Here is a 12,783-nt window from a genome sequence, read left to right on the forward strand (position 1 = left end):
TCAAATAACAGAAAAGTGAGTTCTATGACAACTGCAAAATATGTTGTGACAGAGTAGGGTAGTGATTATCATGACACTAACAGTCTCAAGTGTTGATTGGGGTTGGTGCTGTGACATTGTGAGTTAGGCTGCCACCTGCAGTGCTAGTATCCCATACAGGCAATGGTTTGAGTTCCAGCTGCTCCTATTCCAATCTATTTCAGGGACCAGAAGATGTCCCTGACAAAGCAACACAGGACAGCACCAATGCTTGGGTCCCTGCAGTCACATGAGACCTGCAAGGGAATTCTGGCTCCTGGACTCAGCTCAGCCCAGGGCTGGTTATTGAGGTCATTTGGCGAATGAACAAGTGGATCAAAGACCAGCTAACCTCCATCACTCTTCCCTTATATCTCTGCAACTCTGCTTTTAAGATGACAATAAATCTTTCAACAATGTACATTTGCTTTTAAAATATGATTTTTAGAGTTTACGAACAGCTAGCATACATGCAACAAATGTTGCTTTGTCTTCTATAAAATATGATTGCAATGTAAATAGAAGCAATTACTTCATTTATCACTTCAAAATTACCTAAAATATAAGTAAGGATATCACATATTCATTTAATTGCCAATAGCACTGCTCTTTTTATAAACTGAAAAAGTCAATTTTTACACATTGTGCAATACCTGCAACGGGCATAAGCACTGCTTTCAGCTCTCATTGAGATTCAAGAATAAAGAAATAAATGCTTTATTTCTAAAATAAAGTAACAGTAAGGCACTGCAGACAAAGGGATAACTGATTTCATTAAGGGAAACTTTATAAGGTTCTTGTCAAGAAAGCAACAGAAATTAACATGAAGGGAAGGAAAATATACCATTTACATTTAACTGTCAATGATTTATAGATGCTACTATAACACACGACTGCTTTCTTGGCCTTATTTTACTTATTTAACACAATAATCCTTCGGGAAGAGCATTTCACCATCAGAAATGAATGAGTGAAAGATAAATAACAAGCCAAGCCTCACGTAACCTGGAAATGGAGGGGCCAGGAATGAGTCAAGGTCTTTGTAAGCAAGATGTTTATCATTCTACACCAGGCTGCCTAAGATGAACTTTAAGAATAAGATTTAAAAAGAGGAGGGGGGAAAGATGAAAGAAGGTAACAGATGGCAGAAAAAGAAACATAATTCCTGAAAAATCATCCAGAGAAAAACTGCCATCCTTGGACAAGACACATCACGGCACAGTGAACAAGAGGAAACTAAGGGACATGTATTTGGCCTAGCAGACAGAATGCCAGCTGGGACACCTGCACCCCACATCACAGTGCTTGAATTTGAGCTCCAGCTCCACTCCAGATTCCTACTGTCTCACTTAAAATGTCTAAGTATAAGAATGGTATACTAACAAAGATCAAATACAGATATGAAATGAATAAAAATTTAAACTTGTAGCATTACTGAAGGAGAAAACGAAATTTACCTCTGCATTGTGCTTAGTTGTTATTTCTAATTTCTCTTTCTTGGCCCTATGGAGTTTCTTTCTCAGGTCAGCAGTAGCATCCAAATCTGTTTCATTTTTAATCATTTGCTTTACATCCAATGAGACATTCTTCAACCTACAAATGAAATAAAAATAATTTAAATATAGCATATTTCACAGCACTTCTGATACCTACTGTAACTTTTTTCAAAAAATTCAGGAAACATGGCATAGTCCTTGACATAAGAGATTATACTGTAGTAGAAGATACGGTTGCTAAACCTCCCCATTCAAATGCCAGGATCTCATTGGGCGTGTCCCAGCTACCACACTTCCCATCCAGCTCCGTTTGTGGCCTGGGAAAGCAGTGGAGGATGGCTCAAGGGTTTGGGACCATATGCCTGCGTCAGAGATCCAGAAGAAGGTCCTAATTCCTGGCTCCTGGCTTCAGATCGGCTCAGCATCAACCGTTGCAGCCATATGGGGAGTGAAACAGCGGATGGAAAATTCTACTGTCTATGTATGTAGTATATGTAATGTATATCTCATATATGTGATATATACATGTGTATAAAAAAGAATATAGAAACAAGAAAGAAATTTGAAGTCCCGGTATTCAGCAGTTTTTAATGCAATGACAGAAAAAAGACAATGATGCCTCACTTTTGCCCTTTTCAACAATTAAAAAAAAATTAACAGAAAAAAGCATATGTCCTTTCTTGCTTCAGGAAGGAAAGATTTAAAAGTATCTTCTGAAGAAATGTAGATACCATTTGTATATTACTCATAAATTAAATCCATGTTAGTCATCGTACTCAACACATTCACACATCCTTGCTGAAAAGGCAATCAGTCCTTTCCAAACCAACTGTGCACGCCATCTCCATGTTGCATCTTTAAAACACATTTTAAATGAATTCTCTTTAAAACAGACACAATACAAGCCCAAATGTCTAATTTTTAGATTCCGCAGACAGAAAAATTACTGTTACACTGCTAAAAAAAAGTTTCTAAACATTTACTTTTCATTTCTATACTTAACAGTCTGTAAGCCGCACTTAGGAAAGAATATGACCTTCTTACTTGGTCCAGTTTCTCATTATGCATTCCACCCATCAAAGATGAATAAACTGAGGGGAAGAATTTCACCCAAAGGCAAAAACCATGCTAATGAAAGATGCGCAGCAGTAATTAGAAGCCCCTCTTGGAAATAAGCTGGAAGACACCAAGTAAAGAGCTCATAACAGAAGCTCTGGATTAGACTGAGGCAATGAAGGGAAGGAAACTGGTGACAAAACAAAAGGGAACACACACCAATGTGAGTAAGCAGAAGTACAAGGGCAAAATGCAGAGCAGTACCAAAGAACAAACCAGTCTCCAGCAAGAGTCAAAGCCACAGGCTTCTGTGTCCAAGTTAACAAAGGAACAGACTATGAGCTTAGCAGCAATCCCCACTTTCTGGTCCATTGCTAACCTTGATCATTCCTGCTCCCGCAGTCACAGGCAATGTCCACTTCCCACAAGTATTCTTAAAATTAACTCCACTAACCACTTAACTCTCCCTGCTCCTTGCAAACAAAAGCAGGTTGGTTTGTTTGTTTGTTTGTACTAAAGCAAGGAAAACAGAGGATTACCTTTGAGTATCACCAGTGGGAGTGCTCGAAGTGTTCACATTCATGATGACTCTTCCAGTTCTTTCAAAATACACCACTATCACTTAGTTACATACTTCTTTATTGGTGATTAAAATTGTCCAAGGTGTCTGTGGGCCGCAGGTTAGAGGGACCAAACTCTGTTAAAAAGAGTGAAGAAAAAAAATAACAGCAGTTCTGCTTTATTTCTGAATGTGTGATTTATTTGTATTTATTTTAATGATTATATAGCAAACATGTAGTCCTAAAAAGCTATAGAGGCCAGTGTTGTGATACAGTCAATTAGGCTGCTGTTTGTGACACCAGCATCTTATATTGTAGTGCTAATTTAAGTCTAACACCCACTGCATCTGATCCAGCTTCCTGCTACTGCACCTGGGGAGGCAGTGGACAAGGACGCAAGTGGCCAACCTCACCAGAAACCGAGATGAAGCTCCCAGCCCCTGCACTTGGCCTGACTCACCTCTAGCCATTACAGCCATCTGGGGAGTGAAGCAAACATAGCAAGATCTGTCTCCCACTTCCTCTCTGTTATTCTGCCAAATAATTAAATCATTGAAGAAATAGTGATCGTGGTTTTCTTTCAAAAAGCACTGGAGCACCAGTCATTTAGCCTAGGAGTTAAGATACTAGTTAGGACACTCACACTGGAGTACCTAACACTAATTCAAGGCTCTGGCTCCTTGCTCCAGCTTTCTGCTAAAACACCCGGAGAGGCAACAGCAATCACTCACAGGACCAAGTCGCTGCCTCCCGCAGGGGAGACATGTTCCATGTTCTATCTGACCCAGCCCAGGCACTGCAGGCATGTGGGACATTGAACCAGCAGATGCAAGTGTGTGCACATGCTTACACTCCAAATCTTTCCCCCTCAAATAAAATTGTTCAGAAAGGATTAAACAATAAAAAGGAAAAACACTGAAAAGATGTTCCCTCTTGTCAAAACATGATAATGAAAGAGCAATTGCATTGCTACAATATCTCAAACAAAAACTTCACCATAATAAGATAATTAGAAAGGGTGGACATTTAGACTAACAATGAAAACACTAGCTAAGGCATCTGTGTCCTAAAGTGGAATACCTGGGTTCAATACCAGGTTCCAGCTGCTGACTTGTTTCCTTCTTGGGAGGCAGCAGTGAAGATGAAGTAACTGAGTTCGACAGCCCACATGAGACAACTGGTTTGGTTCAGCCAGGTCCACCTTGAGCTATTACAGGCACGTGAGGAGCAAATAAGTAGATCAAACTTGTTTCTATCTCTAAAAATATATAGGGTCTGGGGCAACAGCTCAGGAACTAAATCCTCGCACCTAGATCCTATACAGGTGCTGGTTCATGTCCCGGTGCTCCACTTCCCATCCAGCTCCCTGCTTGTAGCCTGGGAAAGCAGCAGAGGACAGCCCAAAGCTTTGGGACCTGCACCCACATGGAAGACCCAGAAGAAGCTCCTGGTTTCAGTTCAGCCTAGCTCCAGCCACTGCAGCCACTTGGAGAGTGAACTAGCAGGTGGAAGATCTTTCTCACTGTATCATCTTCTCTCCATAAATCTGTCTTTCCAATAAATATACAATAAGTATTTTAAAACATATATATGTATGAATTTTTTAAGATGCTCTTCGAATTTGAAAAAGAAATAGTCATGCTATCTCTGAAAGACACAAAATTCAGTTCTAAAGAAAGTAAAATCGAGGGATATTTTTAGATTCAGCAATGAGTTTTTAATTTATTTATTTTGAAAGGGACAAATAAACAGCAAGCTCCTATAACTGATTCACTCTCCAAATGGTCATAATGGCCAAGACCGGGTCAACGTAGACCTAGGGCCAAAGCTGGGACCCAGGAACCCTAATTCAGGTCTCTCCTGTAGCTGCAGGGAGCTCAATTACTGACCCATCTCAGCTGCCTCCCTACATCAAAAGGAAGCTTAAGTTAGGGAGGAGCCAAAGGCAGGTATAAAACCCACACAGTCTAACACAGGACACAGTCTTAACTTACCCACTAGGTCAAATGCCTGCCCTTCATAAATGAGATGTACATAACGCAATGTTTCAATAAAAGAGGCCAAAGTAGGAGGGGGGTGGAGGAGGATCAAAAGGTAGAATCACTCTCAACAACAGCAACAAAAAAATGCCATGGTAATAAAAAAACAAATGCTGTTCATTCATTTGAAAGGCACATTTGCCAACAGAGAGCGAGCGCGTGCACAATTCTGTCCACTGGTTCACTGCTCAGTCACATCTGGGCTGGGCCAACCCAAACCCAGGAACCAGGAACTCCATCTGGGTCTCCCACATGGGTGGTAGGGGTTCAAGCATTCAGGTCATCTCTGCTGCATTCCCCAGGCCCATAAGCAGGAAGTCAGATCAGAAGTGCAGCAGCCAGGACTAGCACCCATAGAGAATGGCATCTTCTTTTTATTTTTATTGGAAAGGCAAACATACAGAGAGGAGAGACAGAGAGGAAGCTCTTCCGTCCGATGATTCACTCCCCAAGTGAGCACAACAGCCAATGCTATGCCAATCTGAAGGCAGGAGCCTCTTCCAGGTCTCCCATGTGGGTGCAGAGTCCCAAAGCTTTGGGCCGTCCTCCACTGCTTTCCCAGGCCACAAGCAGGGAGCTGGATGGGAAGTGGGGCTGCCGGGATTAGAACCGGCGCCCATATGGGATCTTGGTAAATTCAAGGCAAGGACTTCAGCTGCTAGACCACCACACCGGGCCCCCATATTAGTTCTCAATCTGTCACTTTCTACAAATGACCAAGATGATGAAATGCCACTGTCATGATTATATCACATCATGTTAGACTCAACAGACTGCATAAGGACCTTTTGCAGGCTTGAGCAAGTTTGAAAATGTTTCTTCTTTTTTAAAAAGATTTATTTTTATTATGTTTTTATTGGAAAGGTGGATATACAAAGAGGAGAGACAGAGAGGAAGATCTTCCGTCCGATGATTCACTCCCCAAGTGAGCGCAACGGCTGATGCTATGCCAATCCGAAGCCAGGAGCCTCTTCCAGGTCTCCCACACGGGTACAGGGTCCCAAAACTTTGGGCCGTCCTCGACTGCTTTCCCGGGCCACAGGCAGGGAGCTGGAAGGGAAGCGGGGCTGCCGGGACTAGAACCGACGCCCATATGGGATCCCGGGCGTGCAAGGCGAGGACCTTAACCACTTGCACCACCGCACCAGGCCCAAGTTTGAAAATGTTTATGTAAAGTTAAAATGAGTCACACAAAGCTACCCCAACCACGGAAAAACAGGATCACATCCCAACCCTGCTATGTATACCTTTTGTCAACTCTTTGGTTATTAATTTAGGTCAGAAATTTTGTAAAAAAAGAAAGAAAGAAAAGAAAAATCTTATCTAAGGCACCTATTTACAGAAACCAACACGAAAAGGAGTATTTAACACCCTTCCCCATAAAAAATCTCAGAGAACAAACCAGTTACCAAACCGACCCAGCAGTAATCAAGGCACCTATTCAGGGGCACGCAGAGGGAAAGATGAAGCTGACAGAACCTCCAAGAGCCAACACATATTTAACACAAGCGAGTTTGAGAGCATCAGAGATGAACGTGGGAGAAACTTGCTCATTCCAAGATGAGACTCCGGAGACAGACACTTACAAGGTGGGAAACTCATGACAAGGCTGATAACAGCTGACCCATCGAGGCCCTGTGCCTGGACGCTAAAGATAGGAGAGGGAAAAGAATGAGAGAGTCAGAGACGGCCCATACCACACTGGAGGGCAGAGGAGTAAGGAACAAAATTTCACAATCTCACAAACACAGGACAGAGGGCCCCGGTGGCATGGCCTAGTGGCTAAAGTCCTCACCTTGAACGCGCCAGGATCCCATATGGGCGCCAGTTCTAATCCCAGCGGCCCCACTTCCCATCCAGCTCCCTGCTTGTAGCCTGGGAAAGCAGTGGAGGACGGCCCAAAGCCTAGGGACCCTACACCCGCATGGGAGGCCCAGAAAGAAGTTCCTGGATCCTGGCTTTGGATGGGTGCTACACCAGCCACTGCGGTCACTTGGGGAGTGAATCACTGGACAGAAGATCTTCCTCTCTGTCTCTGCTCTCTGTATATCTGACCTTCCAAATAAAAATAAAATAATAAAAACTTTAAAAATAAATAAATAAAACTTAGGACTCAGCATAATTGTGCAGCAGGTAAAACAGCTGCCTGCGATGCTGGCGTCCCCTATGGATGTCAATTGGAGTCAGCTGCTTCCTGTTCAATCTATCTCCTCCCCAATGACCTGGGAAAAGCAGCCAGCAGCCAAAAAAAAAAAAGGCCCAAGAGCTTGAGCCACCACGTGGGAGATCCAGGTGATGCTCCTGGCTTCAGCCTAGCCCAGCCCTGCCCATTACAGTCAGCCAGGGAGTCAACTAGCAGATCAGCGGAAGGTCTCTCTCCGTCTCTCCCTCTCTTTGAAATGTTAACTATGTAGACAGCATGAAAAATAATTTAAAAAAAAAACCACACTGAAGTGGGGTCTGTATTTTGGCATAGCACGTTAATCCACCACCTACAACATGGGCATCACACATGGGCACAGGCTCAAGTTTTGGCTGCTCCTAAGTTAGTATATGCGGCCTAACTCAGTGAGGGGATATTCATGCCCTTTGACACAGCAGGGAAGGTGTAATAAATCTCTTCCCTTTAGTCTTTAGCACCTAGGTTTGAGAGCAGCACTGAATCCGCAGCTCCTGATTTCCACCTGGCCCAGCCCAGCCTTTGCATGCACGCTGAAACTGAACAGTTGGTCTCCGTCAAACTAAAATACCTCTACTAATAATAAAGTGTAATCCTTTCCATAACCCTAAATGACTCCAGGACACATTCACAAATGCAAAAACGGGCTTCAAGACATTAGGTAACCTATGTAAAGACACTGAGCCAGCACCTAACAGGCTGACTCCAAAATCCATCCTATTTTCCCAAGTACTACCATCTTCATAGTAATGGCGCAGGTGTTGGGAATCCACCAATAATCACCTTCCATGGGGAATGTTCCATTTTCTCATCACAACAAGATCAATACTAAAGGGCTCGAAAAGTCAAAGACTTGTAGAAATAAATGAAGTTTTACCAAGCAAGCCAACTCTTACCTGACAGATAAGAGGCCTGAGCCTTAAGAGGCTAGGTGGTTCGTCTGAGGTCTAAACACAATCAGCCTTTCCCAACTCCTAGCAAGTTTGTTTTCCTCTGCAACTTCTTGGAAACCTGTGCTCACTTCCTGCTCACCACAGCGTCACTGCCCTGTTCAGTGACAAAACGGTAGGTTTTTTGTGCCAAAATCATGCCAATAAAACCCTCATGGAGAACACAACAGAGTCAGGTACCAAGACCTTCTAATAAGCAGACGTTATTCTGTTTACACAAAAAGGAATATGTATCTCGCCAGTGTTAATTTTCATCAGAATAAACTTTCAAAAGGAGGCGCCACTTGTGCGGAAAATTCACAGCTCTGGAAAATCAGCTGACCATCCCGCGTCTGTCAGAGTCCTCAGCAGAAGCTGCACAACTGACTCTTTTGTTACCAAGCATTTTAGGGTGCCTAGCATTAAAAAATAAATAAATAAATAAGAGGAAAATGTTGTCTCTGGCCTCGAGGAATTTAGTAATTTTAGAGAGGGGGTTGCAAAAAACAAAAACAAAAAAACCTCAGACTGACAACCCAAGAAAGTCCTAAGTCGGTGCGCTCTTGTCCCTCCCTTGGTGTACCGGGGCTGCAGCTCAGCCTAGGATGCTGCACGGAGACCTTGCTCCGACGCACGCCAACACTCAGCAGCTAACTGGAGGACCCCCAAGGTCCTCTCAAAATCTCCCCCTCCCCAACTCGTTACCCCCGAAGCTCCCACACGCTACGGTTACCTCAGGGGTCTCGCCTGGTCCTGAGTGCACACCCAAGCTGCCTAGAGGCAGCTTCAACCCACAGGGGCAGCAGGTCCAGGCAGCCCAAGGGAATGGGGGCAAGGGGCCGGGGGAGAAGGGGGGCGTCTCAAAGCAAAAATCGTGGTACCCGACGGAATCTAGGACCCGGGGATGGGGAACAGACAGGCAGCACCGGCGTTCGGGAGGGGACGAGCCCCGGGGAGGTGAAGTTTACAACCGCCACTTCCGGAGGCTGGGCAGAGCTTCGCAGGCGCCGCCGGCCCGCCCGCTCCCACCGGGCCCGGCCCGCCCCGTCCTCCCCGCAGCCCTCACGCCCGCAGCCCCGGGAGACGCGCTCGGGGAACGCCGGGCTGCGATTGGCGGAGCCCGGCTGCGGGGCGAGGCGGCGCAGGCGCCGTGGCGAGGGAGCGGCCGCGCGCGGCCACAGGCGGGCTGGCCCATGGTCGCCTGCTCGCCGTCGGGGGCCCCAGGTCGCAGGCGGCTGGAAGGGCACAGTTCTAGCTCTTACCTCGGTCTTCTCTACCTACGGAAGCCAGGTCCTGCAAGTTTCCGCTAAACCCTGTGCCCTCCCCGGGACTGGTACCAGGACCTGAGGGAATATTCCGTGGGATTTGCCTGCTGCCTGCAGCGGCTGTTCCCCTCTGAACCGCCCTCCGCCTGCACAAGGCTTGTGGTCCTGTCCCCCCCATTGTATCCCAACCTGGGCTAGTCACCAGGGTCGGAAGAATTGCAGTGCATGTAAATATTGCATAGCGAGGCACATGGCAGAAGTAGCCTTGGAGGTTCAATGTGTGCCCCCTTTACATACTCGGCCGCCTTCTTGTTGGTAATTTATACTTGGCTTTCTCTCAGTAGCTGCTTTACAATCTGCTGCTGCCCGGGGAAGTCGGGAAACCGAATCCTTTTGTTCCTTGACTTGGGCAAGCCTGTTCCCCCAAAGAACAATGCAAATTGGGCAGATTCTGTTTAAAGATTTTACCTCCTTGCAAAAAGGTGTTCAATACAAATAGTCCCCCCCCCCAAAAAAAAAAAAACTCCTTTGTTCTAAGCCACTCCGTCAATTGTAATCAACTTGAAACTAAGTGTGGGAGCTGTGTCTCCCTCGGAGGGCTGAACTGCCTTAAGTGCAAATATACAGTGGGATTAAGTCCGTGATTTTTGTAGCACTGAAACATCAACTGCTTTGATTTTAGTCACTTCCATTAAAAAAAGGAGGCAAGTCCTGGCTATCAAAATACTAGAGCCAGAAAGATCATTGCTGCAAAGGAAAGAGCTTGTAGAAAGGAAAACAGCCCATCAAACATTTGGATCTGAAATGGAAAAAATAATAGGCTAATAAGGTTAGTCCTTGTGATTTATAAGCTTTGGATACTATTTTTTTAATTTCCTAAAAAATATGATGTTTTTACAAAATCATGAAAGTGAATATGGTCTCGCAATAGTAAATGCCAGTTACACTGTGTAAGGAAAGGGGGGTACAGCCTGACGACTTTGCAGTCCTCTTATTATTCAGCATTTATAAGGTATTTCAGGCAAGCACAGTGGAGATCAGAAAGGGGAAGCAATCACCCCAATCCTGTGCATCAGCAGGGCTTCTAGAGACCTCGGTGTTGAGTCTGGGAAGACATTCAGAGACTCACTGAGCTAATGGGGAGCTGGAGGGAAAACCCCAAGACTACAAAAACCAGCACAAGGAACTGCGAAGTGCCAAGGCTCAGAGGGCAGGAAGAGAGGCTGAGACGGGACAGAAGATCACGGAGACCTCTTAGGGCATACCTGAAAGTTTCTCCAGCAATGAAACTAGCAGAAGTCTAATGCAGAAAACTTACCATAATGACACCGTAAGTCAAACCATTCCAACACTTGGATGTGTGGTGTGTGTGTCTTGCAGTTGCATGATCAATGTTCTGTTGCCTCATTTGCCTAACAGAAATGCGATTTTTTTTAAAGATTTATTAATTTTTGTTGGAAAGGCAGATTTACAGAGAAGGAGAGACAGAGAAAGATCTTCCGTCCACTGATTCACTCCTCAAGTGGCCATAATAGCCAGAGCTGAACAAATCTGAAGCCAGGAGCCAGGAGCTTTTTCCAGGTCTCTCTTGTGCAAGTGCAGGGTCCCAAAGCTTTGGGCCGTCCTCCACTGCTTTCCCAGGCCACAGGCAGGGAGGTGGATGGGAAGTGGAGCACCAGGACATGAACTGGCACCAAAATGGAATCCTGGCGTTTGCAAGGCAAGGATTTAGCCACTGAGCCACTGTGCCAGACCTATAAATATGATTATAAGAAAGGCTATTCTACAACCATCTTGCCTCCTGGCTTCAATACACTTGATTCCCTTCTTCTTACCAGTCCTTTCAAAGTATACTTAGAGTCATCTCCATCATTTTACCAAAGCATCTTGAAGAATCAGTGATGACTTCATGACCAAGTTGAAGCCCCATTGAGGTTCCTGGCTGGTTGATCCTCAGCTGTGTCTCCAGCACAGGCAAGAATTTGCACTCCGTGGCCTGGTCTCTGTAGCTCTGAAACTTCCACTGCTGCTCAGGGAACTGTTATTCCTTGCCCTAAACACGACATTCTCTTCATTTCTTCCCCCAATCTTCACACTGTCTACATATCCATGCTGGGTGATCTCATCAATTCCCTAGGTACCGAATATTCAATTCTTAATATCTGCCTCTGACCCCTCCTGAGCTCCACTTTTGAATATTTGAATCCCTTTTGAATTTGCCACGTTAATGTCTGACCTTACTGAATTCATTTCTAAAACGTAATTATCTTTCTCAACTTCTCCCAGGAGCCTCCCAAAGAACTCAACTACTATTTTTAAAACTTATCTCCAAGACACCCAGGCAAAAAAAAAAAAAAAAAAAACTCAGAATATCTTCTCGTCTCTCGAGCTCTCAATGCATACGTCCCAAAATGCTTTTTCTGTGAGCCTCACGTCTTTTTATGTCTGCCACTAAGCAGCTATTTTGTTTACTTCCCAGCCAGAGACTTAGCAGCACCTCCTGCAAGTCAGTCACCCGTTACTGTGCAACTTCTCGATGGTTTGAGGTTGCCAATTAACCACAAGTATGAGATCCTGATGGAGGATCAGACAATAGGAAAAAAGGTTAAAATCGGACCTCAGGGTGTGTACGTGTCTTGGGAACACTGGGGATTTTCGTGCACTCAGGGCTTTGTAAGCACCAGATGAGCCACATCCTTTTGACCCTTCTGTAACCTCCCCCAGAAGGTTCAAACCCCAGGTGCTTTGGTATCAGTTCTCAGAACTGAAAGGCTTCATCATAATTGTTCTCAGTAGCTCTGGTCCTTTGCTGCTTCCATATGCCACACAAGAAATGATCTTTCTCAAGTGTGCCTCGGATTATATTACCTTCTAGAATAATTATTCTAGCGGCTCCTCCTTGTTTACAGAATAAAACCAAAACTTTACGCCTGTCAAAGGGCCCTAATCTCCTCCCCACCTGCTTTCCCAGCTGTGCCTACTTACAAGCTAGGAAAACTTCTGCGCTCTCCACCCATTTCATATTAGCAACAGAAAACATGAAGTATTTGGGAATAAGCATAATAAAAAGCAGGCAGGCATGGACTTGTTAGAAAAATCTTAAGATATGTAAGAGATATAGCTTATTTAATATAACTGATGCAGGTAGGGGAAGGCATTGTGGCTCAGCAAGAGAAGTTCCTGTCTGGAACATCTCACATCAGAGGATCTAGGATCAAGTCCCACCTCGCTTGTCATCCAG

At 44.9% G+C, this 12,783-nt stretch overlaps 1 protein-coding gene across 1 annotated transcript in view; it reads right to left on the reverse strand.

The window, feature by feature from the left end:
* The window catches only part of CCDC171 (coiled-coil domain containing 171), a 301,385-nt gene extending 292,953 nt beyond the window's left edge, over positions 1 to 8,432 (reverse strand). The window contains exons 1-3 of the mRNA XM_041004524.1: positions 8,245 to 8,432; positions 3,110 to 3,267; positions 1,476 to 1,611 (exon numbers count right to left, since the gene is read on the reverse strand). Coding sequence (XP_040860458.1) covers positions 1,476 to 1,611; positions 3,110 to 3,153 — 180 coding nt within the window. The 5' untranslated portion in view covers positions 3,154 to 3,267; positions 8,245 to 8,432. The remainder of the gene's footprint in view (positions 1 to 1,475; positions 1,612 to 3,109; positions 3,268 to 8,244) is intronic.
* Between the last annotated feature and the right edge of the window lie 4,351 nt (positions 8,433 to 12,783).

This window comes from Ochotona curzoniae, unplaced genomic scaffold, assembly GCF_017591425.1.
Source record: "Ochotona curzoniae isolate NIBS_2020 unplaced genomic scaffold, NIBS_Ocur_1.0 scaffold_3208, whole genome shotgun sequence".
Lineage (NCBI taxonomy): Eukaryota > Metazoa > Chordata > Mammalia > Lagomorpha > Ochotonidae > Ochotona > Ochotona curzoniae.